General features: G+C 42.0%; 1 protein-coding gene across 1 annotated transcript in view; it reads right to left on the bottom strand.

Moving 5' to 3' along the window:
* TET1 (tet methylcytosine dioxygenase 1) overlaps positions 1 to 17,448 on the bottom strand; it is a 62,582-nt gene extending 45,134 nt beyond the window's left edge. Inside the window, exons 1-2 of the mRNA XM_086466698.1 lie at positions 15,520 to 17,448; positions 8,201 to 8,251 (exon numbers count right to left, since the gene is read on the bottom strand). Coding sequence (XP_086322824.1) covers positions 8,201 to 8,251; positions 15,520 to 17,448 — 1,980 coding nt within the window. The remainder of the gene's footprint in view (positions 1 to 8,200; positions 8,252 to 15,519) is intronic.
* Between the last annotated feature and the right edge of the window lie 1,054 nt (positions 17,449 to 18,502).

The raw sequence follows: 18,502 nt of genomic DNA, 5'->3' as shown, positions 1-18,502 counted from the left end.
AGACGAAAGAAATTCAGTCTTTGAATTTATCCATCCTAGCTAAGGTGGTCTATTCATCCATGAAACCATCACCATAGTATTAAGAAAATACTGCCCAGTCCTTAACTGTAAATGGAGAATCATCACAGCATTTGTAACAGGGTCTTCAGGGAACAGATCACAGCTATACATAACATTTTTAGCAGTGAAATGAAAGAACAGTGAAATTAATACTGATAAAAAAGTAACAAATAATTAAAAGATCAGACATAATGCTTCTGAACTTAACTGGAAAGTCGGCTGCAAGCACACATTTCAATACAGCTAAAGGTGAATTTGTGCATCTAGCAACAAAGACGAGACTATACTTACAAAAATGCATGTTTCTAAGAAAGCAATGCTTTTAAGGAGGACATTAACCTGGTCAATAATCAACTGCACAGTAACTATAGAAACTCCTGTTGTAACTTTATGGCCGAAAGTGTTAGTGAGATTCTTGGGTGCATAAATAACAACAACATAATTAGGAAAAGATAGGTTACTTTCTATCCTGCACTCAGCATTTTTGCACCTGCTAGTGGAATAAAGCGTCCGGTTCTGAAAACCCAATTCAAGCAAGACATTGATATGTTGGAGAGGGCTTGGAGGACTACAAGAATGACAAAGGATTGAAATATCTTGAAGTGAAACCCTCAAATTCACTCTCTACTCACTCTCTACAATTTACCAAAGCAAAACAAAACTGAAAAGTCACAAACTGTGGCTAAGTCTATATGGAAAAGAAAGCCGGTAACAGAAGGCTCCTTGTTCTAGCAGACAAAAGTATAACAAGACTCAATGACTTTCAGAGAAGTCTGGCTTTGAGCTATGGTGCACATTTTCGCAGAGGGACAGAGAAAGAGTAAAGCATCTTTAAAACATCTTGTTAGGTGTTTTGATGCACTTTTCATCACAGGAATTCTCAGCTTCACATTCTTTGAGCTATTTTTAAAACATGAGGCTTAATCCAAATAAACTGATACAGACTTACAACCTCTCAGCACAAGAACAAATGACCACAATGATCTCGCCTGGGTTTGCCATAGGGGAACCAACTGACACAAGTTAATCATTTTTCTTCAGTTTCAGTTCAGTAAAGACCTGAACCTCTAAGGTAACAACATAACCTTCCAGTTCCTATAATCTAACCAGGAAGAGATGCAGCTGCTTATTTTAGGATCCAGTTTAAGCGCCTAACCATCTGTCGTACAACCAACTGTATTATGTACAAGCTGCTCCCAGACCAGATCTGCTAAGGACATGCACTCGGTAAGTGAACAATGCTCATCAGCCCTCACACACATACAGCCTGTTTTCCCCTCACTCTGAAATATCAGTGCAGGTCCCAAATACACACTGCAACAAGTCACACCCAAGTCTTCTCCAAATTTAAACGTCTATATTATGGGTATATTCTAGACTGGTTTCAAAGCTGATCAGGAGCCACAAGACAGAAAGGAGTAACTAATACTCTTCAGCAATAGAGAAGTCGGTGACAGCTATGTCAGAGGAACAGCTAAAGGTAGTTCAGATAAAAAGAAAGAAAAAAATCACGCTGATCACTTAAGCCACTAAGACACAAGGCTGCAGCACTCTTCAGGATTTTGCATCTATGCTTTGCTTATTCTCATGGGCAAAAAAAGCCTAAAAAGAGGGCAAATTATGTTTTCTGTTCTGTCTCAATCAGAGCTAGCACACCTATGGTTTTAAACAAAGCTCAAAATGGAATTTACACTGTATGTAACTTCCACTTTCTCTTTACAGGAACACCAACTTTCACTCACACACTGCAATGTTGTTCTGGAGCAGCACTGCAACGGTGGCATTTGCATTCCAGAATTCAGGCAGTGATCATCTGTCACAACAGTAAATACTTTACATTTTTAAATATGTAGAATTTTTTCCTCCAATCCGCAAGTTCCTTATTTTACAAAAATTAAACAGAGGCAAATTTTACTACAGAACATCAATTAAATTGTAATACAATACAGACAATACCATAAAACATCGACTGCGGAAGGAATTCACAGTCAAGTGTCAAGGCACAAACCACTCAATTTTAAGTCAGCCTTGAAAAATCCTAATATTCTAGAAAGGGTAATATTAAAGTTCTTAGGACCACATGGACAGACAAATGTATTCCACATACCAATTTTACATAAGCTAATGAAAAGCGGCAATTGTTAGTTCCTTGTATGTAATTCCTGTTTTCTTTTCTTTTTTAATATTGGTTATGTTTCATGTATTTGACATTTAAAAAGAAAACACCTTTGTAAGAATGCATGGATTCTTCTTACCTCCCAAACAAAATCCTATAATTAGGAATTAAATCTTTTGGTCTCTACATAGGCAAGGCTCCTGCTCGTGTCAATAGGAAAGTTTGCTGCAGTAATATCTGCTAAATTAAGTCTCTCATCTCAGTAACACTAAATATAAAAATCTTAGCATAACATTGCAGGAAGAAAAAAAAGTCACAGAAGCAAAAATCTGCTGCTGCTCAAGTTCAGGGCTTCTCACTGGTCTTTCTCCTACATCAGTTCTGAAAGCAATAAACAAACTTGCTTAGCAATATGGTATCAGATTCTAAAGCAGTGCCCATTTTCAAAGCATTTTCTAGGTATTACTCTCTGTAAACATACAGACAAACTGCAAGCTAACAACACATTTCTGGAACTTGCAAAGCCTCTCAATTATTTCAATGACTACAACACATACAGCAAGTACAAATATTCAATAAAGCTTATCATTCAGTACTGAATACAACTCGTATCAACAAAGCAACACACCTGAAACAGGAAACCAGTGTTTATTTTGTAGGGCTGTAACTTCATTAAAAACACCTAAACAATGTATCAATATACCTATGTGACTGACCTAAATTTAGCTCCACACGTATATTTTCCTTCCTTCCCACAACCCATGTAACTTTTACTGATTATTTTATGACATTTTTGATCACAAACACATTTTCTACCTTTTTAAGAAGCTCCACCTCTAAATTAACTGAAGTGGAAGACCCAGCACTGCACTAAAACACACAGTGACAGTCAAGATCTTAAAAAAAAAAAAAAAAAAAAGTGATTCAAAATGTGCAAAAACCCTCCAAAACCACTGTAATCACCAGGTTCAGCCTGGCCTTACTCAACACTTCCCAGCCTCATTGTGCGTCTGCCTCCACCATTCCCTGAAAAGAAAAGGAGCAGCGCTGTCCTCACAACTGCCCTGCCACAGCAACAAATGAGTTAAACCACAAAACCCTACTCCTCCCTGTCCTCCTCTCACTTTCTTCCCTCATCGTTTCGGGGGAGTTGGGTTGCGGGGGCAAAGAGTAGCATGATGGTGCTGCTAAGCAGGCAGCACTAGGGTCCTGCAAAGGAAGCAGCACTGCTGCAAGGGAGCTCTGCAAGAACAAGAGGGCAAGGGAAGGAGCATGTCTCTGCATCCTATCCAGCTCACTCTCCACCACAGGAAAAAGTCCACAAGGGACAGGCTTCAACTCCCCCAGAAACTGGCTGGAAAAATTAAGGGTTAGAAAATTACTAGAGTAAGAATAATAATTTACAGACCACTTACAAAGGTCTTCTTTGTTAGGACTCCATTCAAAAAATGTCTACATACATGAGTAGCCTTAGCAGCACTGCACAAACAAAATACGGAAGGGCTTCCTATGTCCACATGAGTGCATTCACTGCAAGTGCTGGGAAGGCTGCACATTGACATGTGCTACTAAATTACAACCATAATCATGCCTGCTTGCACCCAGTGAGGTGCATGAGCCTATCAAGAGCAAAACAAAAAACTTTAATCCTGTTTAGACAGACACACGTCCAGCTTGAAAAGGGTCAAAATCAGAAGAACACTTCTTTCAAAAAATGATACCTAGACTGCTTTAAATCAAGTTAACAGCTAAGTTAATTGCTTATCTTTTTTTTTAATAAAAAAGTTAATTAATTTGTGTAGGCTACTCACACACCAAAAGTAAGCTCTTGCTATCAATAAAAGGGAGTAGAAAGGCACGTAAGAAACAGGCAGACACCTTCAACCAGTACTTAAAGCCATTTTAATTGGTATTTACTGAAGGAATACATTCCAAAAGGATAACGTCCCTTTAAAAGCCACAAAGAATAAGGTAAGTATTTTCTGGATAACATCCTTTCCAACTTGTATTACACCATCCTGTCTTCTTCCTCTGCAAAATTCCACTGCAGTGCAATTCCATCCATTGACTTGCTTATATCTTATTTTAAAGGGGGGAAAAAAAGTAATAAAATTTAATTTCCTCCAGCTAAATATTCTGGCAGATATTTTGCACTAAAAACATACACCATAATTTAGAATAAATGTTCAAAATCAGTTCAATCCATACCCACTCAAAGCATTATCACGAACATCAGCAGTTACTTTCCTTAACTCTTATTAACACATACTTCAGCTTCACAAAAAAAAGTGTATTTTTAATTTCTTTAAGCAGCAAAACTAAAACTGCATCATAAAAAGGGCAATGGCAGGTCTGCCAAACCAACTTCATATTTTAAAGTTGTTTTTGATGAGAAAGACTATGCTTTTTATGCGTGGAGAAGAAAAACTAAGAGAGTGCTCAAGTACATAATTGTAGCTTTGATAGAAATAAAACTTTTGCTGGTTCCTAATATGATATTTATAAAATAACCAAAAGTTCTAGATACGGAGTCATCTCTGGCTTTTGGTTTGGCTTAAACTGGACAGATTTTACAGAGTTTAGCAAGCATCATTCGCACTTTTCTGGCGGACACGATTACCGTTACAGTGCTTATGCATAGACACGCAAACAGAATCAGTCAGAGAACAAAGAATGTGCATGCAATTACAATACTCACTTGGCACTGCATATATTATTCTGGATCTCTCCCACAGTCTCTTCCCCCTTTTTTTTTTTTTTCTTTTTTTTTTTTTTTAAATCTCCATCCACACAGCAAACATCTGCAGCCATCCAAATGGCAGCCTTGACTCCACAGAACCTAGTAGAAAGACCATGGACTGTACTACTTCATCACCTGTATCCTGATCTGTGTGAGGTTCCCTTACTGGTGCCACTGCTATCTATACCTGGCAAGTGCAGACTTCCCTGACAATACGATGCCATGTTCAACTGTCCCACTCTTCCGAGCTCCGCATTAATAAACTTGCACGTGACAGCAAACATTTCCCCACTGTTAAATTGAATGAGAACTCTGCTAAGTGGCTAAAAGGAAAATTATGGTAAGTAAAACAGGCTGTATAATACACCTTTTGAAATGCAGGCAAATGACTTTTTAAGTATGAATCCCTTCTGCAGAGACTTCCCATTATCAGGAACAAAATTAAAGAAGTGTCTGCCTAACTGGGGCAAACACACAATTTAACCGTAAGAAAAACCATGAGTACATTCCTTCCTTGGTATCCATTACTATGAACTCACAAAGACTCTTTCTTCAATGAGTATTTGCTTGCTAGAAGTGATGAATATTTCAGATGTTCTTTCAAAAGAAACATGGAGAACCTAATACACTATTTATGGCATAGAAGAATTTCCTAAATGACTCCTCCAATAAGCAGAAAGGAGCACTAAAACACAAGTGTAGAAAATGACAAATAGTAAACGAAAGGTACAGTATAACAGTATGCATCACTTTCAGTCTTAATGTTTATATCTGTCCAGCCTGTTTTCAAGAGGAAAGCACTGCTTATTTTCACCGTCTACAGAAGAATTTGTAAATATGCCGGTCCTAAGAAGCACAATTAGAAAGAGCACTCGCCCTCCAAGTAAATAAATGTGCACCAATAAAAACTTAGGAGGATTAGAAAAATACTAACTCCACGTATCATTGGCAGAAAGCAGTACAAATCCTCCTTTAAGAAAATTTACAATACTGTTTGAAGCAAAGTACAAAGAGAAATTAAAAAAGGAAATATTCTGCTAAAATTTTTAAAGTGTCAGTGGTCAGATGCCCTCCATCCCTGCCGACCACTAAATCAAATGCTGATGTTATAATTCAATAGCTACAACAACATCACTTTACACAGCAGTCCCAACCACAACAGAAGCCAGGTTAGAGATTCACATATGAGAATGCCATATTTCCAAAAATGCCCTTGTAAAGAAGTCTGAAAATGATGCAGCTTTTTCTAAGTTTACTGCAGCCAACAGAGAGCTGCGATGTAACTTAAGATGACCAACCTCCCTCTCCCCTCCAAAAACAAAAGAAAACCACAGCAATCCCAACCTAGAGGTTTCATGAGATGCCTTCAGGGGTACCATGCCTTACTTGGTGGATGCAAGCGAACAAACTCTTACAAAATACTTCAGCACCACAAAACAAAAAGACAAACACTAGAAAACACAAAGAACAGTATCTAAAAGAGAGGAAATGCTGCAGAATCAGTTCAGCAAAGGAAAAGTCAAACCAGAAATAAACTCAAGTCCAATGACTAACATACGATACTATGCACACACACAAAACCAGACAAGCCTTTCTTTCCATTTAAGAGCCAAGTAAAAAAATAAAACCAAACCAAAACAAACTCTTCAGAATGCTTTTTGGAAAGGAGAGGAGTGACAGCATCATATTACATAACAACCTGCTCTGTCATCAAATTAGAAACAGTGGCAAAAGAGAAAAGGCTGAAGATCCACTAAGAACCACTACTGTAAACAGACACCTAACACAACGGATCTGCCTATCGCTGAAAAAAAAAAGATTTTTCACACTTCAACAGAACAGGTGTCATTCCAATCACACGCTACAAAGCTCAGCAACTCATTTACAGTCCTTATTTTGCATGCTACTATCAACTTCACCGCACAAACCAGAGGGTGAACAAATGCTGAACTTTTAACTACACCTATGTGCTATGTTACCAGAGCAGTGGTAATTCAAACGAGTCATTAAAAGCATATCCAGGACTTAAAGAAAAACATCAATTTTTAAATGGATTAATTTATTTAATGCAAGAAAAAAGCACTTGCTAGTGTTGTGCAAACCACAATTACTATTAGCATACAGGGAGGTGGCTTGCACAACTACTCCCCCACAAAAAGACAGGCACCCTTGAGGCTGGATGTACTTGCAAGTCAAACAAGGTTATTTGCCCCTTGCTTAATCTTAACTTTTAACTTCACGTCGTCTTATGAAATTGTAACTCCTTGAAGCAAGTCTTTGTAACGTGTAACAGCAAAGACAACATTGATAAGAAAGTAGGATGTTTTCAACTAAAATTACACTACAGATAGTCAGCATTTATCAAATCCACTATACCAAATAACTTCTGAAATTTTAGCGTACTGGAACAACACTAAACTATGTTACGTTACATTTAGCTGGTACAACAGAAAGTAAGTTTAACAACGTCTATTTTTTTTCTCATTTTTCCTAGCTCCATCTTACATGTACTATCCCTCTTACTTGCACCACCCATCCTCCAACGTGTTAGTTTGCAACAACAGAATTAATGACCTTTTTCTATTCAAAGTATTCTAAAGACTTAATGGGAAAACGCAGTATCAATGTGCTACCTTTAACTTTTTTAAAAAAAATTAGCCATGAGTGTAGCCAGTCTGTATTTTGTTACAAAAACTAAACCACTTCCATGTGAAACACCAATCTTTTGTTATCATGAAAGATAGCCATCTTAAGAATCTCGAAGAAATGTGTTACCACGTGAAACTGAAGGCTGTTGTAAGTTTACAGAATTTTCAGTTTCACTTGAGGCATTCTAAAGTTTCAAGAAAAAAGGAAATCGAAAGTACAGTAATGCAAGCATAATATTTTCAAGTCTGTTAATTTGGTTTGCATTGTGACATCGACTTCTCACATTAAATTTCAGATGCCACAAAATCTGCATACTAAAAACCCCACCAACATTCAACTGTTACCTTTGGAAGTATGAAACTAGGAAAAGAGGAAATTTAAGTGAATCTTCATTGCAATGGACAGCAAAGTTTTGGTCTGCAGACTTGTGCAGAAAGATTCAAACATGTATAAAACAAGCTGGAGAGAAAGAGGGGGAAAAAAGGACACGTTCTGTGCTTTTAAAATCCGCTAATCTCCTGAATAGCTGGAAAGCGCCGCTTCCCAGAAGTTAACCCTTTGGATTCCTGATCTGTATGACAAGAAAACGCCGCTTACAACGGGAGGGGATAAATACGAAAGCGATCATCGGTTACCTTTAAAACTCTTTGCTTCCTCCTCTGAGGTCTTTTGTTTTCAGTTAGGACCTAAAAAAACATCAAATTGCAGAATAAGTTGTGGTCACAAAGGCAGACACCTCCGATTTTATTATCGACCTGCAACATTTCTGAAATACCCAGAATGCTTTACATGCGGCACTTTGGAGGGCTGACGGCGGCTCTACGCGGCCCCTCCGCCGCCCCCCCGACACGCGGCGATGCCGGAGACGGCCGAGGGGAGAGGCCCCGCCGCCCCCCTGGAGCCGGCCTCGCTGGTGCCCCGCATTCCTCACAGCGGCGCCCACGAGGCGGCCATCTTGCTTCCTGCCGCAGCGGCGCCCTCCTCCAGGCGGCGTCGCGGGCGCGAGCCTCGTGCGGCTCCGCGCCGCGCCCCACCCCCCGCCTCCCCGCGCGCGCGGGCACGCCGCCGGCGCGAGGAGCCGCGGGCCGGCCGCAGCCAATGGGGCGGCTCTGCGTCCCGCAGCGCCCCCCCCCGGCCTCCTCCCGCGCCCGCGCCGGCCCTGCCCAAACAAAGGGTCTCCTGTGCGGGCGCCGCGGCGGCCGCCCGCAAGAGGCGGCACGGACTCCCCGCGCGGGAGGATGGGGAGCCGGCGCCGCCGCGCGCCCGCGCACAGGCGCGCGCCTAGCCTGGACGACGGGGTGCGGCGTGGGGGTGGGGTACGGGGCACCCACCCGGGCAGCCGTCCCGGGGTCTCTCGGTTCTGCAAGGGCTGCTGCATGCGGGGTCAGGCGAGGACATGGCCCCTGTGCACCCGCACGCATGCCTCCACGCGCACGCAGGGATGCGGGCGTGCGCGCACCGGCACGCACACGCACCTGTGCACGCGCAGGCGGGCATCGGGCAGCGAAGCGTGGGACGGGGCCAGACCCCATCCCTGCGAGCAGCGGGATTCTGCCGGCCCTGCGGGGACAGAGGTGGGGGCTCACCGTGGGCACCAGCGGCGGGGCCGCCAGTGATGCCCGCCCACATAGCCCGGCTCACCCTGGCAAGACTGGAAATCGCTGCTCACCTGGAGGAAGCTGCAGCCAGGGGCCTGTCTTCACCAGCTGCCCCGAGCAAGGGAACTGCTGCTCAGCAACAGCCCCTTCCAAAAACTGCCTGGGACCGGGAGCCCCGCACCCACCGGGCTCAACAGCCACCGAGCTCAACAGCCACCGGGCTCACACGGCCCCTGCCAGCCCGCTGTATCCTGCTGCGCGCAACCGACAGAGCCCTGCGGCAAAACAAGGCTCTGTCTTCATCTATTCCCACGGCACCTAAGAGAAAGCATCTGCTGCGAACAAGATTAGGATGGGAACAGGCCACCATATAAACTTAAAATGCAATTGTTTTCCCACATCTCCACCTGCTTAAAACATTCATCTGGATGGATGAAGGATCGAGGGGTCCCAGCTCTACCGCAAGTCTTCGCACCCAGCCCTAGCATATCACACAGACAACTGCCGAACATGGACCACAAACAAATAACACTGTATCTAACACACCACTAGTCACCCAAGCATTTACCGAAACACATTGCAGTCAACATCTAAACCAGAAAGTTGGCCATGGATTTATGCACTACACATGAAAAAACTGTAAGAACATCTTTTCAGCAGCTACAGACTGCAACTTAAAACTGATTTCTTTATCTACTGCTAAATTACAAGTGTAATTCCCATCCAGTTACTGGTGCATATCAGTTCAGCAGTACAAATGCTCAGATGTCGACACACAACTCATTCTGCAGCATATCAATTGAGTCAGAGAAAGCTGTTGCCCATTTTTGTTGTCTGATGCTACACCTTGTATTTAAGCTCCTCATTTGTTGCACCTTCCTGTATTAGATAGGATACAGGATCAGGTAAAATAAAAAGTACTGATTTGTAATGTTTTCCCAAAATACCACAAGTCTGCAAGGGTCTTTAAGCATAATAAAAACAACAGAGGTGCACTTGGCAATCTGATTCTTCATTGCCGTTTTTGGCTACTTAAGATGCTTTGCAGTCCAGAAAAAAAATATTAAAAAAATTTTTTTGGGTTGCTTTGAAACCTAAGACCCAGTATTCTGGTTCAGTCCCCATTTGTTGCATGCACTGGACAGCACTTTGGCGGTAGTTCCAGGTTTCCTTGTGAGTCAGGCAGGTTCCCCTCCTGTTAGGATGGGTCCTCATGCACAAGGAAGAGACCTCCTCAAACAAGACTTTCTCTATAAACACTGTAAGGACTGGCACAGAAAATAAGGAGCAGTGAAGAGGCAACTTTTGAAACACATCCTCTGATAATAACTAGACCCCAAACTAACCCATTTCCCTGTAATTTAGGTTGCATTATAGTCCACATGTAGGAACACAGAGAATGGCAATGAAGCGCGAGTTGTAATTATTTTACACACCCATGGAGCATGCATGTGTAAAATAAGAGTAAACTGCGCTACTCCAACTCCCTGCCCTGAATCCACAGGGTAGGCTGTACACAGCTTTGCTTATCTTTGCCACATGTGTTACCAAACTCCTGTAGCCCATGTGCTATCCCCTTACAAAATTCTCAACTATCATATTCAAGTGGAGTGCTTTTATGCGCACTCATTTTAAAATTTAACTGGCTTAAATGTTTCTGGAGTCTATTGTAAAATAAATACCACAAAGTCTAAATATCTTGATTATAACTAGGTCTGGCTAACAAACAAGAACTCCATTTTGGCGCTTTTGTTTTTGTTTTTGTTTTTTTGAGATTTCGACATTTGGCTGTGTTCCAAAGCAGAGCATACCTTTCAAAAATTCAAGAGGAGACAGACGGGATGTAGGAGACCAAAGTTCAAGCCCCTGGTCTGCATCAGGCAAAAAGCCCTAACCACCAAGCTGTTCTAATAATTCTCTCCTCCTTTTTAAGTTTGGAGCAAAAATTTCATTTGGAACCTTAAGAAACTTTCCCCCCAAAATAGTTGCATTGAGACAGATTGTAGCTGTGAAAGATTCCTGTTAAATCGGCATTTTCCATTCAAGGAATGACTTACTGGAAAGTTCCCAACCAACTCTAATTGCAGCATCCTTTTTAAATATGTCTAGGTTTTCAGCAGCACGTTAAAAACCCACAAGCAAGCAGGTCCTTATTGTTATTTAATATTTCCATGTTACTCAGATTACAGCTATTAAGACGTCTCGAGACACCTTGGTCAACCCAGTGACCTTACAGTCAGTGATCTAATTTTTTTTTTCCCAGTTTGTTGAGTCCAGATCCCACTAAACCTAACATGCTCCATGACCCAATATGAAGTAAAGCTCTCCCCAGCAGATGCTTTCAGCCCAAGAGGGCTCCCTGCCCAGGCAGGACCCTAAAACGTAGGCACCTTGGCAAGCCTTGCAGAGAGCAGCCTTTGGAGATGAGGGCTCCCTGCAGCTGTTGGTTTTGCAGCAGCTCTACAGCAGCCCTGTACATTTCTGGCCTTTGGGGCAAGAGGAACTCCAGTGGCATGTTATGAAACCCTGCAGGTTCACCTTGGTAATGGGAGCCGTTCAGCTTGGCACCCTCCTGGGCCAGGGCTGGGGCGATGGCTTTGCCCAGGAGAGCACTGGCCAGCTGGGAGCCAGAGGAGAGCCCAGCCCACCCACCCAGTCAGAGCTCAGCACACCATGCACCACAGTCAGCTCGACTGATGACTGCAAGCACCCAAAAGGCAGCATTTTCTTCACGAGTGTGTGCTGCTACATTTGCGACACCTGCCTGTGCAAAACAGGAATCCTTTTTCCAAGAAGAAAATTAAATAAGTGACAGGCCACCTTCCCTATACACATGCTGGTTTTGAAGCCTATGAAATCCTTGCCCCAACTGCAATGCATCCAGACAGCCTCAAGATGCATGATGATGCAACAGCAGCACAGCAGACCACTTCTTGGAGTGAAATACATTTTTTGATAGAAAATAGCTGTGAAATAGCCTTCAGTAACTGCTATACTGTTTCAGAAAACAGCAGCCTTGGAAAGACAAGTCGGAAATGTGGGAGCATCACACTCATGTACATAAACCCACCAACCCCCCTTTTCACTGTGATACATTCCTGCATTATTCATTCTGAGAGGGACAGTAACCCAATATGAAGCCTTTTTCCTCTTCTTTTCAAAGCCTGCTTACGTTTTTTTTAATCACCAGGCTGCTCCAGTAAGCAAAAAAATTTTTCCCCTATATATTTTAGAATTTTTCTTTATCAACTCCTAATCAAGCAGCCACAGCGTGAATCCCTTGGGAAAAGGGGCATTACATATAACAATATTGCTACGCACAGGGACTGTGAACCAGACTCCAGAGCCCACAATGCTTTATCCAGGCTTTCATGATGTCACATATCTGCAAAACCCATTACATTCAGCGAGGTAAAGTATCACTGAAGGTTTACGAGGATGTTATTTTTAAGTGATATTTTTCAAGTCCAATATAGTTCCCAAATCTTTATCTGGATTACGTGTGAATTAATGAAAATAACAGTAACGTAACTGATACCAGCTCCAAACGTGCAACTGATACTCTCTGAGGGTTGAACACTTGTGCACACATAGGCAAGCGTGTTAGTATACACACTTCAGACTACATTCATGGCTTCTACCAGCCAGGCCTTAGTCCCTATAACTGTAAATGCACATAAATTCTTGAGGAAAACCAAAACTTTTTCTTTTTTAAACAGCATGCATGGACTGCCAGCCCGTTCACTGGCTATTCCACAGTCATTTAATATACAGAACTCATTGACTTAATTGTGACTTTTGCATTGTTTAGTTAGAATGAGAAGAGATAACTCCCTTTAAGGCAAAACACCAACGTTTAAACTATGCTCAGGCAGAGCATGTCTATCCCCTGCATCCTCCTCCCAGTGAATCACCTCCAAAAAATGCTTACGTTCCACCAACATGAGATGCATGACTCTTCGAACAACGAATGCACTGAAGCCAACCTCGTTTCTCTTAATCATTATGTTCACTTTCTATACCATGGACAGAGACCTACAGTTTTGGTTTTACCCCAGCTGCCCTCTATTTGAAATGCATTACTGTCCCAGAAGTCCCAGCTGTTGCAGTCCCAGTCCTGCCAGTTTGGGAAAACACAATGGGATTCCCTTCCCAAGCACTACAAGGATAGCTGCTGAACAGAGTGACATAGCATTTCCCATCCCCCAACACCTCCCCTATATCTCAACATCTTTAAAGAGCTCTCGTAACATATTACACTGTAGAAATACTTTCCCCTCTCATTTTCTCAGAGCATGATGATTTCTAGAGATTACAAATGAGGCAAGGCTTGCTTCTAGGAATACCTGAAAAGGCACCAGGTTTCATTCATATACAATTTTATAAGAAAATACCTGACATTCTTAAATGTCAGGAATACTTCATTTCCTCCACGCAGTACTCTGAAACTTCATATGAAATTTAACGAGAAATGAAGGAGGCCTCTGGTGCAGCTCTAAATGCATTGTACAAAACGTGACCAGTTTAATAAAAGCATGCCAAAAAAAAAATTGCCAAAGAAAAGAATAACAACAAGGAATCTCTCCTAAGGAAGCAAAAGGAGCTCCCAGAGAGGACAAAGGTGAAGGGGCAAAGCTAATCTGCAAGGAGAAGGTCAGCCTAAGCAAGAAGAAAAGAAGTATGTTTAGCCTGGAAAACAAAGGTTGACAGAAAAGCTGGAGTGCTTCCTTTCACCGACCCTGCCAAAACCCTTTTTAAAACATGGCTTTTAGATCACTTCCTACCTCAACTCCACCAATTCTCTGCCATGAGGTTTTTCAATCCCACTGACTAAATATACAAAAGGACTTGATGTCACTATTTTGCTGTAAAAAGTGTAAAAAGTCAGTATCAGTCTCCATCACCTATACTGTTTTAGTATATATCTTCAGTCACATTATAGCTGTCCCTCCCCTCACACTTTTTTTTTTTTCCCCAAGAGCATTTAGGAGCAGTTGAGACACAAAGAGGGTTTTGAATGAACTCTGAGCCAAGCTGTTTAAAACTACTTCCCTAAACATAATAACTTAAAACATACTTCCCCCACAAAGGGGAATATACCATATCCTCTCACTGCTACAGGACTTTTCTTTCCACTTGCCTACCTTAAAAACAGAACAGACTTCTCTGCAAACCCTGGTAAGCACAAGACAGAGCAGAGAAAACAGGAGGTCTCTGGAGATCTCCGCAGCTGACAGGAATTTCTACCTGCTGTAAGAACACACCGTTTTAACGAAACTGCTATCGGGAAAGGTTTTGCAAGTGCATTCTCCCCAGTGCGAATGCTCCACTCAGAGCACACACTGGTGCAGAGACTTGAACCTCAGTTTCCCACATCCCAAGACAAATGTCCCAGTTACTTCACTACCGAGACAGCCTCTTCCCCTCCATGACTCAGGTACTATTGAATCAGACGAAGCAGAACACTTCCAGCAGGACGTGGCAGCACAGAGGCTAATTCTGCAGCTCAGAGGTCAGGGAATTCAGTTGGGATGTGGGAAATCTATGTTCAACTCCCTACTTACCTGAGTTAAAGCCTGATCTTGAACTGAAATCTCTCAGAAGGTCAATGCTGTTATCACAGGGGCATACAGACTGTCTTTTCCCCTCCTCTTTGTTCCAAAAGTAATGACCTGGGTTATAAAAGGCTGATGGATCAGAAAAATGAGTAAGAAACACAGAAAAAGAAAGTATGTATCAGGGATGAGGTAACAGACAAAGGGAGACAGGCAGAAGTGAAATGAGAGAAACAGAAGAATAGACAATTAGAAAGGCAGAGAGATGTGAAAGGGGAAAATGCAGCCACAATTTGGTCCTGAAGTTTATAAATTTATTTCCTCTAAGTCTGTCATCAGAATCAAATTACTTTAACTGAATTAAAGAGCAAACAGCCTGTCTTCCTTTGCTTTTTAACCTTAAGTATTTTGAAATACTGACACTCTCCCTAATAATTCACAGCCTCTTAAGGCTACCCTCATTCTCTCCCCTCCCCACATTTTGCATTTAAATCTTTCTCATCTCTTCATGCCTCAATTAATTCATTGCTTTGGCTAATATGTCAGTATCTGGAACACAGAGTTAAAGCCATACTTACCTCTGGTCTTATGCATTTACACAGCAGGAATAAGAATAACTCCAGCTCACTTTAATCTACACCTCTATAGACAACAAGAGAAAGTTACTAACAACCTGTTAGCTCCAACAGTAACCCTAAGCTCTCTAAAGCTGTACAGTGACCAGCACTTCCCTTTGTAGAACTTTTGAGATATATCTCAAGCCTCAAAAGAGTGACTTAATTCGCAACTCCTCTGGCTTACCTCAAAAGGTAGCATGATTGGCGGTGGTGGCTTTTTCAGTTCCTCACATTTTCTCTTTTTGCATATCCGGTGACTAGTTTTGCGCTTCCTGCAACAGCTGCATTCTTCACAATTTGTTTTCCGCAGACAGGGCTCACACACTCCACAACGCCTTCGTTTCTTTTTCTCTAGCATAGGGAGCAAAGATGAATATGGAACAGGGTAATCACCAGCTGGATTTTTAAGAGAGGATGGCCCTGAGGCCTCAACTGCTTCAGTGCTGTTGCTCACATTGTCCTGAACCAAATTCAAGCTTACTCCGACACTTCCCAGCTGTGATGAATAATCATTATGCTGCAGTCTTGAGTCAGATGGCAAATCTGCAGTTATGGCTTTTTCTGAGGCAAGAGCAGAGATTTCCATGCTTGAAGGCAACTCTGAAATAAAATCTTCAGAGAATTGTCCAGCGCTTTCACCAGAGATTTTATCGACTGTGCTTTTTTCTAAATCTGGAGATAAAGTGGGGACATAACCTGAATTCAAAATTAATGTCTCTGCATCAATACATTTAACAAGCTGTTCAATGTCCTCCACTTCAATATTGTTTAAAGAGGTATCGGAAACTGGTTCACATACTGTAAATATGTTTTTTGAGTCAGATTCTGAATTCTCTCTTGTATAGCTCAAATTCGAATTTGAGTCAAGTTCTTTGTGAACAGGTACAAAATCCACATCCAGTTTCATGGGGGATTCTGCAAGTGAGCTTGCACCTTCAAAATGTAAAAGCGAATTTGATTCAGAGGCAGCTACAGAGCTGGAATTTGAACCAATGTCTTTATTCTCAGACTCTAAATCCCAGCCTGCCTTCAAGCAGGACTCTGCAAGTGAGCTTGCATCTTCTAATAACTGTTCTTGTGAGTTAAACTCAGAGGTAACTATAGGTGTAGAATTGGAGTCTTGCTCCTCACCAGGTAGCACCAGGTCTGACTCCGCTTCAATGTGGGATTTGGCAAGTGGGACCAACTCTTCTAACAGTACTGCTGAGCTGAGGTCTGAGGTATCGACAGAACTGGAGTCAGGTTCTTCACTGTTAGGTACCAAATCGAAGGGAGTCTCTGCGCACACCTTCGAGTTTGATTCAGAGGTGATTACGGAGTCAGAAGGAGAAGACGGAAGCACAAGTGCAGCATCTTCAACAAATGCTTCAGCCAAACTACCCGTATTGAGATCGCTGGGTGTCTGCTCACAAGGCAGGTCTTTGTGCTTACATTTCACCTCTGACGCTTCTGTATCATTACCAGTTACCCGACTGCTTGGAACGGAGTCATTTGTTTCAGGTATTTCTACCTCTTTGTCTTGACTGGCACATGTGGTAGCAGGCTCTTCGCCTGCAATACATGGAGCATCTTCTACAGGCAGAGGAGCTAACTCATTTCGTGCTAAATCTTGTTTCAAACCTCTTTCGCCTGCTTCAATGTTTTTTTCTTCTATTACCGCCAGGGCTTCTTGTTCATGTTTTTCCTTTGTTTCTAGCCTTTTTTGTGCTGCAGTTTTCCTGGGTTTTGTAATTGGAGTTTGGGACAATCTACGGGAGAACGATCGGTTACGGAGAGACATTGTAAAGCCATTGATGTTGAAAGAATCCTGGTTATGAAAGAGGATATTGTCAGCTTTCTCCAAACTCACCCAAGATGCTCCAGACAAGGTTCTGGTTACACTGCTCCTGAGAAGTCTACCTGAAGAGCTCATGATTGGTTTCTTTTCTTGCTGTTTTTTCTTAACATCTTTTTCTTGCGCTGGCTTTTTGCCTTTTCCAGAACTAACAGCTTTTGTGGAAGTCTTTGTGGTTTTCTTTCTCACTTGGCTAGATTTCTTTTTGCCCTGGTTAGTTTTCCTTTTGCCTAACTCTTCCTTTTTGACTAATCTGGAAGGCCTCGCGTGGTGAGCCATGTCTGCGGAGTAGTAGAAATGTTAAGAGGAGAGGTGGAAAAAAATCATGAGCTCTTGAGAGAACTTTTCAATAGAAAACTGCACACTCCCATTGCTGCTCTCTGTGGTGATACAGAGTTAACTCTGAAATAGAAGATACAAAAAAGCATTAATATAATTCTAACTAATAAAGGGTGCACATATACTAAACTGACCATTTTTAAATATTTAAAATACACACGTAGAATTAGAAATACTAGTACTGGACGTTACGTTCAATTAACACAAAAGTTTTGAAAATACTAGTACATTGCAAAGTGGAAAGCTTGCCTAAATGCCTATGACACAAATGAAGAAGAAAACAGAGCTCAAACGACCAGGCAACATCACATATTTACTGGTTTATGTCAGTTCTAATAAGTTTGAATTTTCTCAACCTTATTAACAGTTCATTAACCCCCCCCCCCCTCCCTTGAGTAACAATGGGTAAAGTTTACGTCCATAGCTTTATGTTCAACAGCTTATTTATCACTATAAGGACGTTCAGGAAAAAAGAATAAAGCTAAGTTTATTGTGGGTGTGCGTGCACTCATATACTACCACCAGGACATCTCTCATTCTTTTACCATTCATAGGCTGCCCACCATGGTGCAATCCCAGGTAAAATGGGAGAAGTTACTAGCTCCCCAAAGACGTCTAACTTGTGGTGTTACTCACACAGTAAGTGGACCAAGGAAGAATTGCCTGTCCCGGTGTTCTCTACCAGCGCACTGTATTACACTGCAAGCCTTGATTCTGTCCTGCCTAGCAAATGTATTACGCAGGCAGCCATCTCTCTCTCATCATACGACTACTCACATATTTGCCGTCAACAAAATACCACACATTTGTCCTAAGCTTTTGTCCCCAAATACAACCGTGATGCAGAAGTTCCCCAACTCCCCAAAATACAATTCAGTCATCTCAGAAGACACAACAGATTCTTCATGCTCCAAATGAATTTCCTTCAAAGTGGGTTGGAGTTTTTTTAAATGCAAAGCAGTTCTCATAAGTACATAGTTTTTTATGTGCATGG

The sequence above is a fragment of the Leptosomus discolor genome, chromosome 6 (genome assembly GCF_034619465.1).
Source record: "Leptosomus discolor isolate bLepDis1 chromosome 6, bLepDis1.hap2, whole genome shotgun sequence".
Taxonomy (NCBI): Eukaryota; Metazoa; Chordata; class Aves; order Leptosomiformes; family Leptosomidae; genus Leptosomus; species Leptosomus discolor.
Note: the sequence above shows the minus strand (reverse complement) of the source record. Positions and strands in the feature narration are given on the sequence as shown.